Consider the following 24,642-nt stretch of genomic DNA (forward strand, 5'->3'; position numbering starts at 1 on the left):
CAAAATATGGAGTTTAAATACAATATCATTTATTCATTGATCAGTATAACATCTTGCAATTTTCTCCAATTCAACAAGTTTATTATTTGTTATTTATTTAACTGGAATTTTGATCAAAATTCATGAGGAGCCTGAGTATTTGATTATAGCAGTTCAGAAAGTCGTTCTTCGTTGATTATAAATCGTCATTTATCAATCCTATCAATATCCTTCAATTCCAAATGGATATATTTTATCAATAGAATATGAAGTTTTTATACACTATCATAACAATCAATTAATCAAATCTTGCAATTTTCTCCGATTCAAGAAGTTGAATAAGTAAATATCCTAATAGGTTCAACAAGAGTTTAGGGTTTAGAAGTATGCACTTCGTCGAGTCTAGTCGGCTTGACTGAAAGATAAACTTCTCGAGCTCTCCTTATTTGATAATAAATTGTGATTTATAATGTAAAATTTACTTCTACCTTGATCTGATGGACAATCATAATTTCGGCTGTAATAATCTTGTCCGATCACATGACCTTATGTGTCTCATTATACTCTTGACACCATTCATATTACAGTGTGGCCAAATTCCCAAATTAACTGAATGTGATGAGGATCCATAATTCATTCTGTGATGTCGTATGAACAATGACCTTACATGTCTCCAAAATTCTCTTTCTCTCTTGAGACACCTTCTAATTTTATGAGCTCAATAAACTCCATTTACTGCAATATATTGGTGCTACTGTAATACTCTTCCCTCCTATTTTGTCAAGTTCCTTTTTTCACCTTCTTCATCGGCTACTCTTCTTTCCGTCTTCTCTTCGTTACCTCCTCATATCTAATTTCTCCTCATTATCCCATTTCTTCCCCTAAATCTATCAACACTCAATATCACACTTCAAACTCTAAAAATGTTCCAATTTCAAACAAATCACCATTCAAATATCAAACTCCACAATCTATTCTATTTGGACTTTTTCATCCTCCAGTCTTCTTTCTTGCCTTTTTTACTTCTCCCTACATCATCTTCACGTCTTCTTCATTTCATACCATCTTATTGTCTTCATTCTCTCCTTTTCTTTACAAATTACCTCTTCCCCCGTCAACTCTTTTTTCCGTCTTTTTCCTCTCCGTCACATTCTTTTTCTTCTCACAAGAACACAAACTCTGCCTTTCCATTTGGACATCTTTCGCTTGTTCATAAATTCCTCTTGTCTCTTTTTCAATTTTTTCTTTATACGTACTACTTATCTCTTATTTCTCCACTTTATCTCCTCACTCATCTCCTTTTCCACGCCATCTTATTTTATTCTCCTCCTCATGGTATTCTCGCTTCTCTTCTATTCCTGCTTATCCTCACCCCACTCCTTTTTATCCCCTTTCTTCGCCAAACTCCATCACCATCTTAACTCCACCATGTCTTCTCCAACTTTTACATTTTTCGTCATCTAATCTTCTATGCTTCTCTTCTCCATCATCTTCATCTCAACTCTTCCTACCCTCTTTTTACAAGCAACAAAATTTATTACATTTATCGTCTAATCAAACACCAATAATAAAGATAGAAATTGATTTTTCACAATTGATTAAGTTAATGTATTCATGGATATTTCTATAATAGTTTGATCAGGTAAAGTTGTAAATTTCCTAAGCTACCATCTCTCCTTTCTCATGCAGACTCTTCACATATGAGCCTCCATTTATTTATATTTTTAATTTATATTATGTATACCAATAATAGTTTGATTATGGGATCTTATCAATCTTATATAATTATCTTTCTATATTCTAGTACTCTCCTTCATCATCTGTTTCTTCCTTCATTATAACTCTCTTTCACTTTTTTTTATTATCATTATTCTTCATCAATTAGTTACAATAATGTTCTTCCTTCTTCATCATATCGTAATTTTTCATTGGTAATGAGGTTATACTTTTTTGTCTTAGTTCTATATTTTTCAATTACCTTTAACTGAGTTTACTTATTATTTTTCTTCTTTTGTATATATTTGGGATAATATTTTTAATTTATTATTATTTATAATTTCGCATTGTATAATTATTGTAATGTATAAATGCAATAGGTTTTTCAAGACCTAGCATGTGACAAATAAATCAATCAATCCACCGATGCAGACACCGTTCACAAAAAATCGAGGCACCGTTCGTGCTCCAGTTATCTCACCCAATAAATTTTGTATTGAGTCGACATATCTTTATCTTCCATGTTTCAACCATCATCTTTCACGTCTTCTTACCTTTTTCAATTTTATAGAGATTAATCCCCACTAATGCAACCTCTTTCCTTCATCATCATCCCATCTTCTTCCTCCTCCACATCCTTCCACCTTATCACTTATTTCAGACCGATTATTGCAAACTAATGCAACCGTGTCAAACTAAGTGGCAGTTGTAAACTGATTTGAAATACATTTCCGGCCACTACACACTGACTGTGAGAAAAAAGGCGTCCATTATTTTGTGGCACTAAGTAAACTGCAACTGGTTGCCACAATGGAGCAGTTCATCACAGTCATGATGATCATCATCATCATTATCATCATCATCATCATCGACATCATCATAATATCATATGGCGAATGTTTCCCCGAAGAATGATGGCGTGTAAAAAGGTTTGGAGAGCTGGCTCAGAGAAGGAATGACGTGGGATGTATTTTAATTGGCGAATTCCATATTTAGGTGTAGCCTATGAGCATCGTAGCAACGACCTGTGCTTTTCAATGAGTCCATCTCGGATCTGAGTACAGAGGATTACATTGTGATGCATTTGTCATGTCCTGAAGTGTGAATCAAAATCGTTTTCACATCTATAATGAGCTGTAGTTCTTACAACTCATCGTTTTTTTACAGCTTAATTGTGAATTAGAATCGTTTTAACATCTACAATGAGCTGAAGTTTTTACTACTTTTCGTTTCTGTCACCGTAAAGTGTGAATGAAAACCGTTTACAACTTTAATGGGCTATAGTTTTTTCACACCTCCAAGCTCGTTTAATGGGTTCAAATGCTTCGATGAGCACTTTATCTTGAAAATATAGACTTCTGCAGTCATTGATTGAAATTTTCTAGACGTTTTATTACTGCTTATATCTTCACATTAATTCGGCTGCTAGTTTTTACAATTGTGTATAATATCATTCGTCTCAATATTTCTAATGAGATCTTCATCTCATAAGATTAACGTCTCTGTTCACTGATTGGGATGGATGGAACGTTTTTTTATTGCACGTATATATCTACTTGATGAGGATGCTGTTACATTCTATTTGTTATTTGTGCACACGTCATGAGATTGTTCTTAACACGGAGAGGATTGTGATCATAGTGCACTACAATGCGTAATGCACTTCTCAATTTATTGTACCACGCGTCTTCAAGTGAACGTTTTTTACTGCGTTATGGATCGATCATTTCTGATTGATATACTTATATTTTGGATGTTAAATACGTTGTGAGGCCATTCATCTCTCACTTTTTTATGTACGGTCAATGATAAAATAGTAGTGTTCAAATGCTTTTCTATACTACTTCAAACCTGTCATTAACTTCTTGATCTATCGAGTATATCGTTTCTATATACGTTTTGCTCTATCTGCGACTAATTAGTGTGAGTGATGATACTTGCTTTTCCTTTATTATTTGGTGGTTTTGAACTTCAGAAATGTTTCGTACCAAATAATTAATAAATAATATGATCATTCGAGCAGTCGATATTCCTCTCAATTTTTACTAATACGTAGAAAACGCACGTCCAAATGAAGAGAGAGTGAATCAAACATAGAAATGTTGTGAGTAAACTCACAATTCCTCCTCTAATGTCAAAATGACAGTTGATTCTCATTAGGTATCTATTTTTATTACCTAAAAAATGAATGCTACCGTTACTCTCAATATCAGAGATCATTATCGGAATTTGAACAATTTATTATCCTGTGATATTATGAAACTTTGCCAATAGAAAACTGAGATAGCTTACTGATAATATGAACAAATATATCAATATGTTAATAATAAAATGAAGACAGAATTTAAGAAAAATTCATCGTATCGAGAAGTATTCTATTCAAGGTTATGTTAATTGAAAAACTATTGAAGTATAACTTACCCTCAATTTTGCCATTGTGATTGGATTCGACTGCACTTTCTATTGAAGTCTGTGAAAAAAAAATTGAAGGTCATTATTATTTTCATACTAAATATTTCTCTTATAATCTAAACAACCTTCATTATCCTAATAAATAAAATGTTATTCGAAGATTGAGTATTTTTGGATTCTTGGAATGTGTTGATTGTCTGAAATGTTTTAAAAATTCCTAAGTCAATTTGAGAAGATTGATATTTCAGCAGTAAGTATTCTACACTGTAATTGCAATTATTTATGTCTTAACAAGTTACAAGTTGACAAATGAATGTACGTGAAAATAATTTTCAAGTTAAAATTTATTTCAGTTTGAATTTTTCTTATAAGGATGGTCTATCAGAAGTCTTCGGAAATACTGGAAATTGACATAAAGTAATGAAATAACGAATACCGCTGAGAGAATACTAGTGAACTCAATTCTTCATAGATTATCCAACAATCGCATACAACAGAGTGACAAAATACTAAATAGGCTACCTTATAAATTGGGTCTATCCATTGCAACGACAATATAATACCGGTATCATACAAGGTCACTAATATCACTGATAGTCCAATATCACTCCATCAATTTTATAAGTCAACTCTGCAACATACTTGAATTACCGACAAAAGATGAACAATACACGAGTCTACAAGATACTTTGACATTGTTGTAATCCATATATCAATCAAGTTTGAAAAGATTCATCCAGTTTTTTGCGGTAGGCTTGTCTTCTTTTTCAGCCAAGTCTAAAACATGTTGTGTCATGTATTACAAGATGGCTCAGCGATTCAATTTCACGCCGGGAAATTGAAATTCACAGCAAAAAGTTGTTATTGAAATTAAGTACAGTATTCTGTAGTGTCCAAAGAATTATGGAATGGCTAGAGGTAGCACTCCTTCTTTCTGATGCCTTCATAACTACACAGTAACCTTACGGCAATTGATGCTTGTATGCCGTTTTTCTTTCTCTATTTTTCTCGAGCAGATGTGAATATTCAATGAGCAGTTAACATAAAAGCGATAGATCTTTCGCACTTTCAGTTGATCGTAAAGTTTTAGGGAAACCAGTGTTGTAGATCTCTGTCATTTTGTCATCTATTTGGAGCTCTAACTGAGTCATGAATACAATATTGATGGTGCTCTGTGGTCTTTGCGACTTTTATGGAAGGCGTTGCATTAGGAACTCCACTTTTCAACTATTAGGTACCTAGTTGAGAAAAAGGGGACAGAAAAATAAAATGATTCGGAATACATTTACAGCATATACTAAACCTATTTGTGGAAGATGATGTCGCTTTATGAGTATGATACATGGGCGTGGAGATTTGATGGTGAGAGATTGAGACTCATACAATTATGAAAAGCAAAAGAATGCTCTGAAGACTGAAAACTGGAGAGCAACATTATTATATTTGACAAACCCTTGATACTTCTTGTGTGACAAGAATAATTCAAGATAATCTTCCATTAACTTGTTGCAAACACTCTCCCACCAATTAGAAAATTAATCAAGATTATCTATATAAATGCTCAGATGGAAGAAATATTGATCATACCATTTATGATGATTGATGAAGATGAAAGAATATGAAAATAATATAACTGCTATCATGGTTAAGGCTAAGAAACTAACTACCCAACTGCTAATAATACAGTGATGTAATACATTTACTTGAATCAGTTTTGGTGAACCTATTAATTTTAAGATTAAAAAGACTCTTAATTTCAAGTCTTCTTGTATACTATTATTATTGATAACATGATAAATGATTGAAATACCAATATTAACAGAGTCTTCTTTAGTATTACAATTATTTATTAAACGGATTTGAATAATGTATTGACTCTTATACATCCAACATTGATTGATTGATTGATTGATTGACTGCCTTTATTAAAAACCTAGGAGGGCGAAGTTAAGGCGCAGCCGGCCCTCTGAGAGAGATTTGAATCTGAGAGAGAGAGAATTGAGAGAGATTAAAGAGAGAGATAGGGAGTAATAACACCAATAGGTACTAATAAAACAACGAAAATTCACGTCAACATAATGTGATGGAACAATATTACAGAAGAATATGAAATTTTCTGTTCCATACAAATTATATAACTTATGATGATCAATAGAATTTAAAAAATACTGAATCTCAAAACTTCATCTCACATTAATCACTAATGAAATCTCTCACTAATAAAAGCTGAAGAAAATTTAGAAGTTATTTTCGTGTGTAAATAAATCATTCTCGATTCTTATCAGAGTTAATTGGTTTTGATTTGTCTTTTTCCTGTTTCAGAGAACAAAATCAAATGCCGCACAGGTGCCATGGGTTCACAATGATACCAGTTTGAGAGTAGATGACGCCCTGAATCCAATAAAGTTAGTAATTTAATAGTAAGCCTACTTATAAAATCAAATAAGAACAAGTATTTTTTCTAGCTGAAAAACTTTATCTGGTTGATCAATGCCAAGATTGGTGACTTATTAGCTCTCAAAAAATTATTGCAGAAAATGGTAAGGTACAATAAAATACCTGTTATTAAATCGTTAGATGATAGCATTTAGCTATAGTAATTATTGGTTACAGGTTTGGGCTTCATAAATAAGGAATACTGATCCATACTCCTCAAATAATTTTCCTTCTTTGTTGTTTTTTACAACTTTAAACTGGTTGTAATTTCCTCCTTCTCTTTCTTCATTACTTCTAATGAACATAAATACCATTTGCTCCACTTCAATTAGCCCTCACATTAGAGGGAGAAAGATGGAGATTGAGTGTGCAATGGAGAGAGAGAGAGAGAGTGAGTGAGTGTGAGGGAGGGAGTGTGAATTGAATTGCTGTCTTCCTTCTAATCCAAAGAGAATGAGTGAGAGAGAAAAAAATAAGGCTACCTAGTCCTATATCAAATTTGGTAATGTAATTGTGGTGAGGTTCAATGTAATTACAGTTCATTGATTGATCACATTAAAAAGATTACTGGGTAGCCTAATCATATTAGTATAATTTCTGAATAAGCTCCCGCGCGATAATTTTAAAAGTTTAGCCGAAGCAACAACATTCATGTTATTCACCGCGAGTCTTTAAATTTACAACGAGTATCCGAAATGCCAAATCCGATCAGAAGTGAATTGATTGATTCCATCAATCTGCTATAAAATTGATTCTGATAAATTTTTAGAAAAATGTTCAAAACTCAATTTTTTCTATAAATCTTGAGGAGTTTTCATTCGGAAAAGGAAATTACAATAATGACTATTGCAGCAGAACTTTCTATCTTCTCACCCTTCATTTCAGACCAATTTAATTGTCAAGAGATGAAATTCTCATTTTTCATTATTTTTTCTTCCTGCCTTTTTTGTAGCCTTTTGAGATATGATTTCCTTCCTTCGTCCCGTTTTTCACAATCATTCCAATCAGCTGAAATTCGCTCTTCCTTTATTCACTTACTTCTTGTTTTGAATAAAACTGATAGACAGAACTCATCCATTTGAGCGGACAATTGAATCCACAATAAAAGGTAGAGGTAATGAAAATATCTGAGTCACAGTATCTACGAATATATCTAGAAGGAGGTACTGTATACGATATATGTAGTATTGAATTGAATTGAATAATTGCCTTTATTATTCAATTCAATTCAATTCAATACTACCTTCATATGACGGCTTTATGCATAAAGGAATCAAGCCCCAATTTTGGCTAAATTAGTATCAGAGACAAATGATTTACTAAATATTATCTTCTATGGTAGTATGTAGAAAAGAACATCTTTTGGTTTCCCAACATTTCGAAAAGTGTATTTGTATTTCAATCCCAGATATCTCAAGTAGTGTCTCATTAGCCTGAGAATCTCTTAAGGTGCGTACAGATTTACGCGCCGCAAACATGAGCAATTCACTTTTAATCAGCTGATGCCAAGCTTTTTATATCTGTATCTTACCGTTTCTGTAAAAATACAGATATAATCAGCTGATTAAAATTGAATTGCTCATGTTCGCGGTGCCTATCTGTACGCACCTTTATACTTTTGAGTTTGTAACTTCAGTCCACCTTGTTTATGTGGGAATCGTGGAAATGAATCCGAATTTAAATCCATTCTTATACTTGTCCTTTATTACTGAATTCATTGTTCCATTCCTGAGAGTTTTGACTTTCAATTCTTTCTTATAACTTTTAATCTGACCAGATTTCAACTTGATCCTTTTGCTTAACAATACAATCTACTGACAACTGGAGTTTGCATCTCAATTGTAAATACCATTGTCATTCTGTGTTGGTTGCAAAAAACAACGTTTAAACTTTACTTCATGTATGGTTTTAAAAATCCCGAACGCATACCTAAGACCTAAGACCTAAGAGCCTTGCTCTTTGCTTTGCATATTCGGCCTCTTTTCTCCACAAGGAAGCTTTATGACCTTTTGTTGTTGAGGAGACTTTTGCATAGGAAAGTCCCTGCAAGTCCATGCATATTTAAAGCAGAATATTCTGGAGGGAAGCATCTCTCTCAAGATGGAGTCAACTGGATTACAAGGTACAAGGCTTGAGATCCTTGACATTTTCCAACATTGTGTATTATATATTATCAATCTTTTCATTGCATCAAGAAGTTTTTAATTTGATAACTGATTCTTCAGAACTTATTCTAGATTGGGAAATGAAATTGAAATTGATGCTCAAGCAGAAATTAGAGATACTAGTAGCGATACTGGTGAGTGTATATTTGAAAAATCTGAAGGAAACACTAGTTGCTGTATCCTGTAGGAATAATCAATTGTGGAAAGGCCTTTTAGTTCGTGGTCAGTTCCGAAACACGAGAGCAGCAAATTACTGCTCTACTATAGCTACGAAACTGTCACTCTTGCATGGAGAGAAATAAATGTTGACCTAGACCCTAGAACGAGATTACAGCACCGATAACTACATTCATACTCTCATAAAATAATACTCTTGTAAGTTTGTAAATTATATTGTAACAAGTATTATAGTCTAGGAACAAGTTCTCTTGTAACAAAAGTAAGTAGTAGTCTGTTATAACAGGTTGAAATTTAACTGCTCAATGCTCAATTATTTTGAAACTGTTTCAGAGCAATTTTCTGATTTGTTTTTGTTTTTAAATAATTCAATAATTGATTGGATTTTTACGTTGATTACCGTTCAATATACTTTTTCTTCAATGCGGTACTCAACCAAGACCATCCTCTCTTCATAAGTATATATTTCTCGATTGAATTTGTTTTATATACTTGAAATATAGTTCATCTCATGTGAATGACAGTTTGGTGTCAAATGTTTCAGATGAAAGATAAAATAATGGAGGAGTTGCAGAGCTGAACGCACTGCAGGAAATAATTTATAGTCTAGTTCAAGGTCAACTCAGATATGACAAGTCAGTCGTCTAGAGTTAATGACCCCGCCAGAAGAACACAGGTAATAGGCGGATACACGAAGCACGGAGCTAGATGGGAAGATGAAGGACAGAGAGGAATAATAAAGAAGGACAGATGAGAAGGATATGGAGGACTCAGAGGAAGATGAAGAAGAAAAAAAGTGAAATAGAGAAATATAGGAAGGAAACAACGTATGAAGAGAAGGGAAATGTATAGAAAAGAGATTATGTTGTGCAGTGAATGACCAAGAGGGCCAGAGGAGCAGAAGAAAATAGGATAGGGGAAGAAAAATTTGAGAAATTCGAGATATGTGAAGAGGAAAAAGGAATAGGATAGCATGAAAATACGAACACCAGATTAAAGAAATTGATAGAAAAAAAAGAAAATAGGAGATGGGAATATAATGAAGAAGCAATTAATGGAAGGAATAGAGGTGGAAAAATACAAGATGAATAGATGGAGGAAGGAAAATGATATATTTTGAAGAACAAATATGAGACAGATGATAACGTATGATAAGGATAGGCTAAATGTTGAAAATTGAAATTGAAATTTTAAATGAAGAAGAAAATGACGAGAAAGAAGAAATGGTGATAGTAAGAAGGATGGGATTAGAAGAATAGGAGAGAAAAGATTTGAGTGAAATTAATCAGAACGAGGGAAAAGAATAGAAGGGATAGATGAGAATTTTTAAAAAGAGAAGAGAATTTTGAAAGCGAAAATTCATAAGAAAACTTATAAGGATATGAGAAGAGAAGAATAAGGTGAGATTGGAAGGAGCAAAAAAATCATTAAATAAATTACAAGGAAACAAATGAACGTAAAAAGATTTGAAAACTAACCAAAAAGAAGAAGGACGGTATAAGAACTTGAAGAGCAACATAATATATTATGAAGTTTGGAAGACATGAAGGGATGGAAGAATTCAGAAACATTGGAAGAAAGAGACTAGTAGAAGAAGAATGAGAAAGAGTGAATCAGAATGGAGAAAAAGTAGAGGAAAAGGAAGAATAGGAAGAAAAAGCAGTGAAAAGGGGGGGGGGAAAGGAGACAGCGACGACGTGGAGCGAATGGAGGAAAGAACATGAGAAAGTTTACAGCCTATAAAGTGTATAAAATATTTTTGTAGAATAGGTCTAAACTGGGTCTTATAGAGTAGGTCTAGATAGTAAAGAAAAACAGAATATGATAGTGATAGGATAGAGGAAAATAGAAGTCAGAAGGGAAACAGGAAAAGGAATGAAAACAGGAAAAGAAAATTGTAAGAAAGGGGAAACAAAGAATTCGGAAGGATATAGGAACAGAAAATTGTAAGAAAGGGGAAACAAAGAATTCGGAAGGATATAGGAACAGAAAATTGTAAGAAAGGGGAAACAAAGAATTCGGAAGGATATAGGAACAGAAAATTGTGAGAAAGAAGGAATTGTGAGGTGAACAGAGTTCGGGAGGAAGAGGAAAGAAAACAGAAAATTGTAAGAAAAAAGGAACTGTAAGGTGACTAGAGTTCGGGAGCTGAGTCGTCAATCATCACGGAACGTGTATTATTGCAGAAAAGCAGCTGCTAGTGCTAATGATAGAGCTTGGGGCACTCACTTCGTCAATTTCTTGTTTCTGCAGGAACTGGTAGAAGATGATGATAGGTGGACGTCAACGTGCAGAAATGAGGCTTGTAAGCTGAAATAATGAAATGGAGCAGACCCGAAGCATTCCTGGGCCTCCCTCCATCTGGGTTTGGTTCGTGCTCACCGAGAAATGTTCCAGTTGTTGGGACATCGTATTCATTTTTTCATAATTCTAGCAGCGAAGGCGAAGGTTGTTGCTCTAGGTCATGTCGGTCATTGTCAGGAAATGTACTGATTGTTTCGGTTTTTAGTATTTTTCCAGATTATGGAAAAAATTATTTTTGATTATTATTTTTGCATTGAGGTGAGTGCAAATGGAATACAATCTATGAACCGTCACTATGTTTTCAGCTCTGAGAGGATAATATAATTTGCAAATATAGAAGCAGAGATTACGGTACATCAATTCTTGTGTTGGACTTTAGCACAGCACACTACAATACAATTTACGGCTCATTATACATAAAATTCTTCACGAGAAGAACTTCTCTCACAAATAACTTCAGCATTACTGTTTCCCTTCTCTTTCCTATTATTTAATTGTTCTCCTTCATCTATTTTTTTCAATTCTCTAGCATATTTATTTTTTCTTCCCCGTTCAGGCCTACACCTGCTTTTTCCTATAACATTAGAGTGTCTTTCTGTCTTTTCTCTCCACGTTATCGAATCCCCAATAATTTTACTATATTTTTCACTTCTCTTCAACCAACACTTTCTCATCTTTTCATTCCCTATGTCCCTTCATCCAAACACTTTTCCCTCTTCCATCTACTCCTATCCTTCTCTCCTACTCATTTTTCTCATTATGTAGGCAACCTCTCCATGTTTTCCAATCAACATTAGCTTACAGTCATGAATTGAATGTTTCCAGAAAAATAAATTCCTTAAACAAACCGTTTAACCTTCACAGATCACGTCTATCTATAATAATTGGATATTTAATTCAAATGTATTATTAGTATCTAGATTTCTGTTGGCATATTCCGATATCTATATAATGAAGATATCAAGTGAGAAGATTTCATTAATCAGTTCATGAGTTAAGATCAATTATTTGTCAGTCAATGTGCAGCTGTGTTGTAAAAGGGGGAATTTCTTTTTCAGAAATTGATGTACGAATGACAGTGTTCTGATTTGATATGTGAACGGATTGGATTGTGTGACTTCTATTGAACTGTTGATTGTTTCCGTAGAGGAAGTAGTAAATAGTCTTTTGCTCATGCGCCTGACCTCCATTTAAGTCACGTCGGGGATTTTTAGACGTTTGTCACATTACATCACGTGTTTCAAAATGTGAGAGAATAAATGTTTTTGGAAAAGTGAAGAAAAAAGAAAAGCAATCAAAACTATAGAAAGTGCTGGTGAGAAATTCTTCTATTGTAAGAAGAACTCATTATAATATGATTCTAGATTGTATAACAATAATTTTGTCACAAGAAAATTGAGAACAAAACTACTGAAAGTAATATTTGACTACTGTTGGTCCATATTTGCTTCCTGTTTTCAGTTCTCTACGAATGTATTTGATTATTCCCCGTACTTATCAATATGTAATCACAGCTACTTCAGTGACAGTTTTCGTTCGTTAAGACATTTTTCCATCTATCATAGAACCTATTACCAATTGAATGTGATTCACCGTACAGCGTACGGAATTCAGTAAATAATTGTATCATTTTCAAATAATATATGTACCGTATTGAAACATTGAAAGCAGCAATATATCCTATTAACAACCTAATGGATTTTATGAATAAAACAAATCATTTTCTTGAAATCAAACAACTCAACTTCACAAAATACTTAATTTTCGTTAAAATTCACTTAAAAAATACAACCTTCCTATAAAAATGCAATTCTTCGAAGACGAAGTAAATATTATAGGTGAAAAGTGTTCATAAAATAAAAATGAAAGATTAATGAACTCCTATAAAAGCGTATTTCTTTGGTCTAAGAAATGTTCTAGTAAGTCTTGCAAAGAGAAGTAGTAGGCTTGTTATGTACCGTACAACCGCAACTGCAGTATTAGGAGAGTAGGGGCTGGACTATCAACCCGCTCAACACAAGAGGTGTTGGTGTGTTATAAACAGGACGCTCATTCTGTGAAGATCGAATCCACAGTTTTCCACAACTTTGCTTGAAATTTGTGAGATCAAAATTCATTTTTTTAATAACGAAAACTTGTCGAATCATTAAAAAATTAAACATTGTTTGCAATAATTCATGATAATTAAATTTACATGGACTGTACCGTTGAGGAGACATTAATTCCAATTGAAATATGTCTCTTGAAGAAAAGAGGAGAATAATTTAAGTATTTAGAACATTTCATGGAAAACTTGATGTTCATGCAGAGATGGAGTCATATAAGTTACTGGTACTACGGGAAACCATATAGATACCGACTAGTTCATTGTAAATTTTCTCTTTTGAAGAAAAAAGTGTGAAAAAATCATTCAAGCGTAAAAACATTTCTGTATTCAGAAACTCTATTTTCAAGTACTCTGGTCAGGAACCATGCGTTTACTCGCAAGCCAGTTATAAGAATTCTCTCTCGAATAAAAAAGATTCCAAGTTTTGTGAAGAAAAAATTGAATTAAGATATTCAAAGGTTAAATTCCTCCCATGGATTGAAATAGTTGACAATTTATAACATTGATAATATTGTATTAATAATTATTCTATTGAGTAATAGTATATAAACTAAATTAGTTCTCAAGACATGAATCTTGAAACGTACCTACACCGATAACCTAATAAAAGAAATTCTTTCGTGAAGAAAATTAAAAAAAAACATAAATTTTTATCTACCAATCAGAATCATTAGAATTGTAAAATTGATCAGATAATGGAGATCGATTTGCATATTCTAAGTAAAGTAGTTTTAAACTACTGTAATCCATTTCTCATGGAGAACAAATATTACAGAACAAGAATTGTCATATAGAAAGCATAGGCGTGTACGATTATTACATGGTAAAGTTCAGTACATTGTTAAAAATCAATCAGAAAATGTATTTCTATGTATATTGATGTAGGCCTAGCAGTAGAACCTATCAACTACCGGCAAACCAATTAATAACACGATAATTCTTCTTTGAAAAAATAGAATATTTTGAAATAATTTAAGAACAAAGTTTGGTAGTAGTAGTAAATAACGTAAACAAACTAACAAACTATGGTGACTGAATTTTGTGGAGCTTGTGAGTAGTTATTCAAGTTATGTTATGAGAAAAGCGTGCTGCGGAAAATGTGGTGACTTACCTCAGTCGAAGTTGAGGAGCTAATGTGCGGCCCAGAGAGCGAGTCAAAACAAACTGGACTGGACCAAACCACCACTAAAGTCATAGATGAGTTGGAGGCGCCTTCTTCTTTTCGCCTTCTTCTGCGTCTCCTGCTGCTAAAGATGTCTCTCCGTCTCATTGTTCAGCCTCACTCTCACTCACTCGTACTCATCCTCTCTCTCACACACTCACACACAATGTCTCTGTCCCTCTCTCTCGTACTCAGTTTCTCACACACACACAATGTCTCTAACTCCCCACCCAAGAACGGTCAACTGCAACTATGTTTTTTTTAATACATTACCAAATCGTCAACTCAAACTATTACAGCGAGACTTCTATATTAACAATCAATATGAACTGTCTTAAATCATTTGAACTGTCATCATTGGTTGAATGAGGAGCATTTACGATATTTTTCAGGAATACTGACAGTTTGAAGTTAATCTTACATGAGAAATGTCTGCTTTGAATAACGGCAACATCCTCAATTGCATCGGAAAATTTGGCAAACTGATGGTGAAGTAACTGAAGGATCTTGATGGATAGAAGTTAGAGAGACTAAGAAGTACCATACATATGTGGAAAAATAAGTAAGGTCCCTTACCTTATAAAAGAAAGTGCAGTTTAGGTAATGAAATGTTATTTCGGTGGAATATTCATATAATGAATATTTGTTATTCGGCGGAGTTAGGTTATCATTGACATGATTATCAAGATCACAGCATAATCAGCATTGTTATCAAGCATTGACATCCATTGGGGGATGTATGCAGGATCGCGGATATGTGACGGATGATATTTTCAAGGGAATATCGAAATAATAAGTCAACACAAAATGCTTAATTGGGATGTAGATTTTTGAGTATAAATCGCGTAAAATAAAATTGAAGTATCTTTTTAAAATTTCCTGGGGGAAGGCCCCCTTTTGGTGGGGAGTATTCCATACCCATAACCCCCCCCCCCCACCAAAAAAAATATTTTTCTGGATACGCTACTGGACATTGATCTTGGACAGACAGACAAGTCCAAAAGTAATCAAGAATCAGACAAGATCAAGGCACTGATATCAAGATGCTTTCATTATCAATATCATTTTAACTGTGGTTATTTCCATTTTCCTTCTTCCTCAAGTGAGCAAAGGTCATATTTTTATCTTTCGTATCTTATCCTGCTCCTCTGTCATCAATGCCTAAACCAGTTTGGATTTGAGGAAATTTGAGAGAGAGGAGACTACTGTATTTAGACGCTTCTTCTAGATACTATCATATTCATTCAGGAATTAGCTATTTCGCATCCCATTCATTATAAATTCTAAAAAAGTTCTTCAGATATAAATATTAAGAAAAATGTTGCTATGAAAGTTTCATGAAAACCCTTCCACATGAAATGGGGAATTAAGATTCACTTTAAATGGGAAACACCAGAATTTCGGGAGTGTTCATTGAAAAAATCTTGTGTGGCGCACTCACACTACTTTCCATGCCGTTATGAAAATTGATCACCTGACGCTATAGTCCAGTCAAGGAAATGTTATAGAGGGAAAAGTAGGGAAGACAATTTTTGACCCCGCAGTTCTGTTTAGGGTAATAAGGAGGTAAACATATCAAAAGTCCCCACCCCTACCCCCTAGGTGGTAAGGGGGTGGGGGTGGTTTAAAGGTACCATTTTTTTGGTTTTTCGCATAAAACTCAAGAACTTTATACCCTAAGGACTTGACTGTCAACAAATTGAAGCTTACATAATTTCCTACAATATTCAATAATAAACTTTTTCTATACCTTCTCTAGTTTTCGAGATATCCGCTCTTGAAGGTGTGACATTTTTGAAAAAAAACACGTTTGCCACCAATTTTTTCTATTCTTGCTCTTATAACTTTTTAAAAATCGATGGGAAAAATAAATGTTGATTATGAGCTTAAAGAGCATTGAATTCTTTTCAATTTGATGTATAATTTCACCCTCTAACGAATTCCCCTACACATTCTGCAGCAACTTTAGTGTTGAGTGTGAAATCTCTATTTTTGCAACAATAGACCAATAGACAAAGGAATTTGGAGGGAATGTTTTAAACAATTTTTTTGACTTTGCAGCTTTGTTAAGACTAGTTAGGAGGAGAACACATCAAAAGTCCCCATTCCTAACACATGTGCTAAGGAGATGAGGGTGATTTAAAAGTTGCATTTTTCAGCGTTCTGCTTCCACGATCATATCTTGAGAACAATGCGTTCAACCGACATAACTAACAATTCAAAAATGAAGCTTGATAAATTCTCTACACTTTTTGTTTAGTAAAATTTTGTGATATTCCCAACACTTCCCGAGATATTCGCTTTTGAAGGTGTGTAATTGTTAAAATAACAATCCCATGTTTTGCTCTTTCAGGGATTATAACTCTTCACGTGATTGTTCGTGTCGGATCCTTATATTGTAAGGACCTTAAGTTCCAAATTTCAAGTCATTCCGTTAATTGGGAGATGAGATATCGTGTACACAGACGCACATACACTCATACATATATATATGGTAATAGGGCAAAGAAAGTAAAAAGAGGTTGAAGATTTTAGAGCTGATTATAATATTAGAAAATCGGCACATCATTATTTTACGAAATGCTTATGAAAGTGTATCTTAATAAATTAATGATTGCATAAAAAATATTATATCACATAATTATCGCAATGTGAAGTGTTTTCCATTACGGTACATTTTTGTTGAAATATTATCCATATTATTTAGATCGGTGGAGACATTTATTTCGTGGAAAAATCATGAACGATGAAAGATGAATGTTAGGGTAGGCGTAGGCAAGGGTAGAGTAGGTAGTTAACCTACTTATTAATTTGGTTCAATTCCAAAACTCAATGTGTATGATATGATTTTTTCAATCTCCTCGTTGAGAACGACTGAGGTCTATTTGAAAACACTTTTAAAAATTTCATTTTCTTTTTTCCTTAAAGTTCAGATAATTTTCTATTTATTAGAAATGATAAAAAATTCTTTATTCAACGATATTTTATGGTGAAACAGATCAATAATGATCGTCTTTTATAAAATGATAGTCTTTGATTGTCACACAGGTGAGGAGTCTAATTTCTAGGCTAGGGAATGGAATTGATAAAATTCGATCACAGATCTTTGGTGAAAAGTTGTTGGTTTTAGTACTTATCCCTTCATTTTTTATCCATAATATATCTTCCCAGAGTCAAACCAAGGACTCTTAAGTAAGGACATGAGAATCATTGTGTTGTACTCTATCTTATGGTACCGTGAATAAAATATAGACTCTTTTGAAGGTATGTAGATTCTCGGGCATATGAAGAAAGTCTAAGTCATGCTTTTAATGAGAGTTACTCCATATTGATAACGCATGAATTCATTGATCCAATTCAAATCCACCCACAAAGAATAGTAAACAAGCTGAAACATGAAAGGAGAAAGCTGGTCTCTGCAGTCATCAATCAAAAATTTACTCCATGTAAATATGAGCGTCATGTTTTCCATTGCATAATACCAACATTTTTTTTGAATTAATTAAGGAATGTATTGAGCTCCAGACAGGAAATCAGAACAATAGCAATCCCATTCATTAGATGGCTACCAACTTGCTAAGGATGTGTTTTTCAAAGCACTTCCACCTATTTATAGACATTCTAAAATTGACTAGGATTGATTTATTTCCCTTATTTGGATGGCAGTTCGTCAGTCGGTATTTAAAATTGCATTATTACCGTATCTCATGACTAGCTGTTTTATAAATTTGGTAGAATTCAAACTTTCATGTTGAGCATGTATATGACGTTCTCCAGGATGAATTTATGAATAGGTACTTCTTTGAAAATGAATAATATATATTTTACCTTATTTGCAAGATGTAGGAAAGTAGAAATTTGATACCTATACTGGAAGCATATTAATACACTTTAATAGTTTTTATCTCTTTCAAAAATGATTATATTCTATACTGTATGTATTTTATATGTAGATTATATTTTATAAGATATGAATGATTACTTGGGCTGGTTGATGGTTGACTGGGCTGGAAATCTAAAGGTCCGAAAGGTGGATAAGGGAAAGGTGTTTACTATAAATACAGATAATGATCTAAACGCTCTTATGGCCACCTGTACTTGACTCCTTAATTTTTCGAAAGAAGAATCCAACTTAACTGACTGATGGTACCTATTTTTATTTGATAATGTAGATTTTTTTCCCAAATAAGAATAATTCTAATAATAATTGATTATGATAACTATAAATTCAAATATCAAATGAACGATAGATGAATATCAATATTTATATACGGTAGCTATAAAGCTGTATTATCTAAATTGTTTTTTTCAAAATAGTTCTCTTGTTCCTCAAGTTCTACAACTTACATATTTAAGCTTTTGTTTCTTTTCCCATTACTTTCGTTTAATTATTTCCAGTTATATTTTTAACTTAATTTGAATATTATTTTTTTCCCACATCTCAATATCATGCGATTTCTATTTAATGATTCAAATGTATTGCAATGAACGAAAAAAGCGTATTTCTTTTCTTTTCCCCTATCCATCCTTGCTTTTCTGTAACAAGTGATTTGTATCTTCGTATTGTGCCTTATAACGGAGGGGGATGTAATGGGGAGAATTCTCAATTGTGCTTATTCTAAATGTGTGAATTGTGTGAATGAAGTGAGAACGCTGAGATGACTTTTATTTTATATTCGATTTTTATTTCACTTTATTAATGTACATATGTATTTTTTATGAGATGTTCATAGGTCTTAGTTATTTTTGGAGGGGATTATTGCCTTGGAGTGAACGGAGAGACTGTGTTAACTAGTAAAAAAAGAATATAAATAAGTAAATAAAATATAAAAATTGATAAATTGCACTCTAGGCTGCAACGGCTTACTTGTCAATTCAATGTTTGATTCTTGTTCTTTTCATGATTTTGTTCCTCGGTAAAACTTTCCAAGCAATCTTATCATTAGAGTGCCTAGTCCGGGTAGCATTGTCGAGCCTGATCACCAAATTCTCTAGTTACAGTTCTCTTTCAAAAATACAGCAAGATTCCTTCATCTACTTCTGTTCTTATCGTAGTAACAGTTTGCAATAGAGCAAAAGTGATGCAGTTTCTCCTCTCGCTCACGGCGGTATCTCTCTCTTACATTAAGCACTTTGTTTTTATTTTTATTCTTGTTTTTATTTTCGTTCATCGATAGTAGCCTACTATCTCAGTCAACTGAATTATCCTTTCTTTTTCGAGGTAAACAAAATATAGAAATGCCGTACAGAAAGATGATCAAGTTTACCTGATAAAATTTCGTTTGAGGCATGGCTTGAATGTGCCTATACCACTTCTTCTCTATACCTAATTTAAGTAACTTTTAAAATTAAAAACTAACAAATTTTCATTTAACGTTAATTTTTCTTTTATCACATAGTTTTTCAAAGAAATTAGTAGCTTATATCTTTTCTAGTTTCTCTTGTCTATTTTTTCTCTTTCCTTTTTAATCTTGAATTAAATTTTTAATAACCTTTCATGGTTATAATTGATAATTTTGACAATGAAGCTGCACAGGAATGCTACGATACAATTGAGTTAGATAATATTCTTCGCCCCTACCAATTAATTTTGTTAATGATGTGGAGAGGAGTTCAAAGAGTGTTCTTCACATGAACATACGAAGCCTAAACAAGAATTTCGATGAATTCGCCTACACAATTGAAAACTGTTCCTTAAAATTTAATATTATAGTATTGTCTGAGACGTGGATGAGCGAAGACGAGCCTTTCAACTATGTTTTGAATGGTTACTCGTCAATAAATCACCAGGTAAGAGAAATAGAAAGAATGGTTTCTGTTTTTTCATCAGTAATGAACTGTCTTTTAACAAATTAAACATTGAAATTATGGAATCAGACTCATTGATACTTAATATTTAAAATCCTATCACTAAAAATGAGATCAATTTAATTGCAATATACAGATCACCCTCTCTATCAGCAAATCTTTTTTTGAATGCTTTGGAAAGTACTTTAGAAAGACTGCTCGCACATAAAAATATAATTCTATAATTGGTGATATCAATATCAATCTAAAACAGACTACCGCTATTTCTATTGATTATTTCAACATATTGTCTTCAAACGGTTTCGTCTCCTATATAAATAAACCTACTCGAGTCCAAAATCAATCGGAATCGTGCATTGATCATATCTTTTTCAAAAATAGTTCCTTCAAAGCTGAAGATTTGATAGGTGCTATTTTCAAGACCGATATAACTGATCATTACAGCACCAGTATCCATATTAAAACCGCAGACGGTGGTTCTGATAGGCCTAATTTAGCAAACACTATTACTGAAAAAATTGTTTTCAATAAATTAATTTCAAATATTGAAAATGAAGATTGGGAGGAGGTAATAAATAATAATAACATCCATACACTAGTACACTCTTTTGAAGAAAAACTTTCAACTCATATTGAAAATGCAACTATCAAAATAAAGACATCACACAGAAATAAACCACTAAAGAACTGGATCACCACCGGACTAATAAGAGCTATTCAAACCAGAAATAAAATGCACAAAAAACTACAGAAGCAACCACATAATAACGAAATGAAACAATGCTACACTCGCTATAGAAACGTCCTAAACAAATTACTGAAAGAAACCAAGATTAGGTATTACAGAAATAAATTGGAGCAAAGTAGGGGTAACTCCAGGAAGACATGGAATACCATAAATGAAATACTTGATGTAGAAAAGAAAAATTCAAAGACTAATATTGATCCTGAAATTTTAAATAAACATTTTTCGTCTATCGGGAGAGTACTCGCAGAAGAACTGAATAAAGAAAATAAAAACATCCCTCCTCCAACTGGTCAAAATTCCCGTTTTTCACGAATAGGTTTCCCAAATTCCTTTTTCCTTTTCCCGACAAATGAGGAAGAAATTATCAAAACAATTAAAGACCTCAAATCCAGCTCAGCACCAGGAATTAATAACATAAATAATAGCTGTCTAAAAATCATTGCCCACTATATTGCTAAACCTTTAAAAATTATAATTAATAAATGCTTTGAAGAAGGTTTCTTTCCGGAGGAGTTCAAGGTGGCTAAAGTCATACCTTTACATAAATCGGGAGATGTTGACGATCCCAATAACTACCGCCCAATAAGCTTGCTAAGTGGATTTTCAAATATCATGGAAAAGCTTATTAAAAAGCGGCTAGTACAATACATGGTTGTGAGTAAGGTGATTCACCCTAACCAGTTTGGATTTCAAGAAGGAAAAAACACAGAAGACGCTATTTCGTTATTAGTAAAAACTTTAACTGAAAATTTTAGTAATAATGAAAAATCTATTGCAATTTTTATTGACTTGAAAAAAGCATTCGATACTGTCCCACACACCAAACTGTTGGAAAAGCTCAATAGAATTGGAATTCGAGGTTTGCCCCTGAAACTTTTTACAAGCTACCTTGAAGGTCGCTCTCAAATATTATCAATTGAAAATAAATCCAGTACTGAAAATCTTTTAGATTACGGCCTACCGCAGGGGACTGTACTCTCACCAATTTTATTCATACTATACATTAATGACCTCCTGAATCTCGACTTGCAAAATGGTCAAACAATCTCATTTGCCGACGACACCACTTTAGTTTTTTCGGGTGATAACTGGGAGAGTACTAAAATATCAGCTGAGAAGGGTATTTCCAGGGTCAAGAACTGGCTTGACTATCATACCCTGACTCTGAATCATAAAAAATCTTCATTCATGACCTTCACACCAAATGCTGCTACTCAACCTGTAAACCGAATAAACTTGAAAATTCATAATATCAAATGTAATAAAATAGGTTTGAATGATTGTGACTGTCCTAAACTAGAGGACTCTAAAACCGTTAAATACCTGGGAATAATTGTTGACCGTCATCTGAGATGGGATTCCCAGATCCAATCTCTATGTCACAAGGTCAAGTATCTAACAAATAAATTTTACAAAATGAGCCAGTTGAAAATGCAGCAAATTACTAGAATGGCCTACTTTGCTTACGCACAATCTGTGTTGCAATATGGAATTAGGGTATGGGGGGGTACTGCTGAATGTCATATAAACAAGATCTTCAATGTTCAAAAACATATAATAAAAGTGGCACTAAGCAAACCAAGGCTGTATCCTACTAGAATTCTCTTCCAGGAATCTAACATACTTACAATCAAACAGCTCTACTTGAAAAATTTAATTTCATATTTATTAAAAAACAAAAATCTTTTCAATACCCGAATTACTCCATATAACACGCGCCAAACTTACAGGAGATCTGACTTACCTGAAACTAATCTAACAGTATGTAGAATGCAATTTCCGTATAGATGTGACAAACTAGTAAATATTATACCACAAGACTTCATATCAGACAATCAAAATTGCTATAAGAGAAAAGAAATCTTATCATGGATCAAAACATCACCTGACGTTTTCAGTAATCAAAGGCAGTAGCTTATAACAAATTCTAAATTTACGTTTCTCCACTCACCTCTTCTCATCACCAGTTGACTTGTGCATTCACTGTGCTTCTTCTCTTTCTCAGGTTTTCCCTCTTATATTGTAAAAAAAAACTGTTCTTCATTTCACTCTGTATTTCAAATTTATTTTACCATTAGGCTATTCTTAGTCATTTATTATATTCTATTTTATAAATATTTTTTCTTTTCTACGTTTCTCAATCTTTATATTCTCTTACTCATGCTCGCGAACAGACGAAAGTCTTGCGAGCTACACATTCTTTTGTACTCTTTATTTATTTTGTATTTTTGTGTATTTAAACTATGTAAAATATGCAAAGAATGAATAAATTGAATTGAATTGAATTGATTATTTTTAGTAATACCTAATACGCATTATTTTTGTGAAATTAAAATTTTTCATCTTCTATTGTCGAGAGTTATATATTGTCACTTATAACCCCAAGTAGTCTACCGTAGATAATTATACAAAAATATACATAAAATACATGATATCGTGCCCAAGATATACGCCAAAATAAAAAGTTTTAATTATTGGAATATGTTATTATACGGTACTTCATCAAAATTTCAATTCCAAGTTTTTGCATAACATCTGTGACCTTGTAATGTCAAAAAAGAAAATTGTGGAACCCCTGTTTGGAATGAATAAGGCCTTAATTTCTATTCCAATACAGAATATGTCACTTCAGCAGGATATCTCATTATGTCATCAATGCTAGATATAGCTAAACCGGGTTTTGGACAAATTATCTACAACAGCTATAAAGTTATTTAAAAGCCAATATTTCTCCATCTATCAATATATTTATTATTTCCTCTGAAACAAAATTGCGACCACGTTGATCTTGCAACCAGTTCATTATTCATCAGGCTAATCTACTTGACAATTTGGTCAGATTGAGTATTTTTTCATAAACATTTTCTCATTAATTTTTTAATTAGCAGCACTCACTCGACAGAAGTGATATCGTGTGAACTTGTTTCGCAACCAATCAATTATCACACATTTAAAACTATATTTTTTTACAAGTAGTTTGCTTAGAACCGGAATAAATTGTTGCTAAATCTTAAACTGATTTTTCAACCACTACCGAAACACATTTAAAAATTGACACCGAATTAATAGGGTTGGATTAAACGGGTGTCATTTTCAATAGATAATATCTTTGGTTGAATTCCTTTCGAATTCCTGTTATCATTCTTGGTAAATATGTCATTTATCGTTGTCATTCTTGACCTTCAAGTTTTAAAAAATCTCAGAGCTTCTGTGAGTAAAACATTTAATTTGAAATTTGAACAGATTTCGATAAAGACACGTGTGAATTCCTGGTATCTGTGATGATTAAGATCGTACATTCTCAGAAAGCAAGCGAGAATGTTTTGGTGTAGATTTGTAGAATTAATAAGAGCCTACTTCACACTGATTGGCTCTGTGCTATTCTCACAAAATTGTGATGTTGTGAAACTTGATATAAGTGTTAGGGGAATGTTTAGAGTTGGAAGTGTTATGAATCAACCAAATTCGAAAAATGTCATATCTGAATTTTTAATGTTGTAGGTAGTCTTAGGAGGGCCAAGTAGCCTCTCTGTGTGAACCTCGTCAGTGACATTTTCGAAATTATTTCATTTTAAAATCATGTATAATAATATTCATAGCTATATTTTCTGCTTGTTAGATATTTAGG

General features: G+C 33.0%; 1 protein-coding gene across 1 annotated transcript in view; it reads right to left on the reverse strand.

Moving 5' to 3' along the window:
- Positions 1-14,641, reverse strand: part of LOC111063969 (extensin) — a 39,312-nt gene extending 24,671 nt beyond the window's left edge. The window contains exons 1-2 of the mRNA XM_039438036.1: positions 14,408-14,641; positions 4,117-4,165 (exon numbers count right to left, since the gene is read on the reverse strand). Of these exons, the coding sequence (XP_039293970.1) occupies positions 4,117-4,131 (15 nt within the window). The 5' untranslated portion in view covers positions 4,132-4,165; positions 14,408-14,641. The remainder of the gene's footprint in view (positions 1-4,116; positions 4,166-14,407) is intronic.
- Between the last annotated feature and the right edge of the window lie 10,001 nt (positions 14,642-24,642).

This window comes from Nilaparvata lugens, chromosome 11 (genome assembly GCF_014356525.2).
Source record: "Nilaparvata lugens isolate BPH chromosome 11, ASM1435652v1, whole genome shotgun sequence".
NCBI lineage: Eukaryota > Metazoa > Arthropoda > Insecta > Hemiptera > Delphacidae > Nilaparvata > Nilaparvata lugens.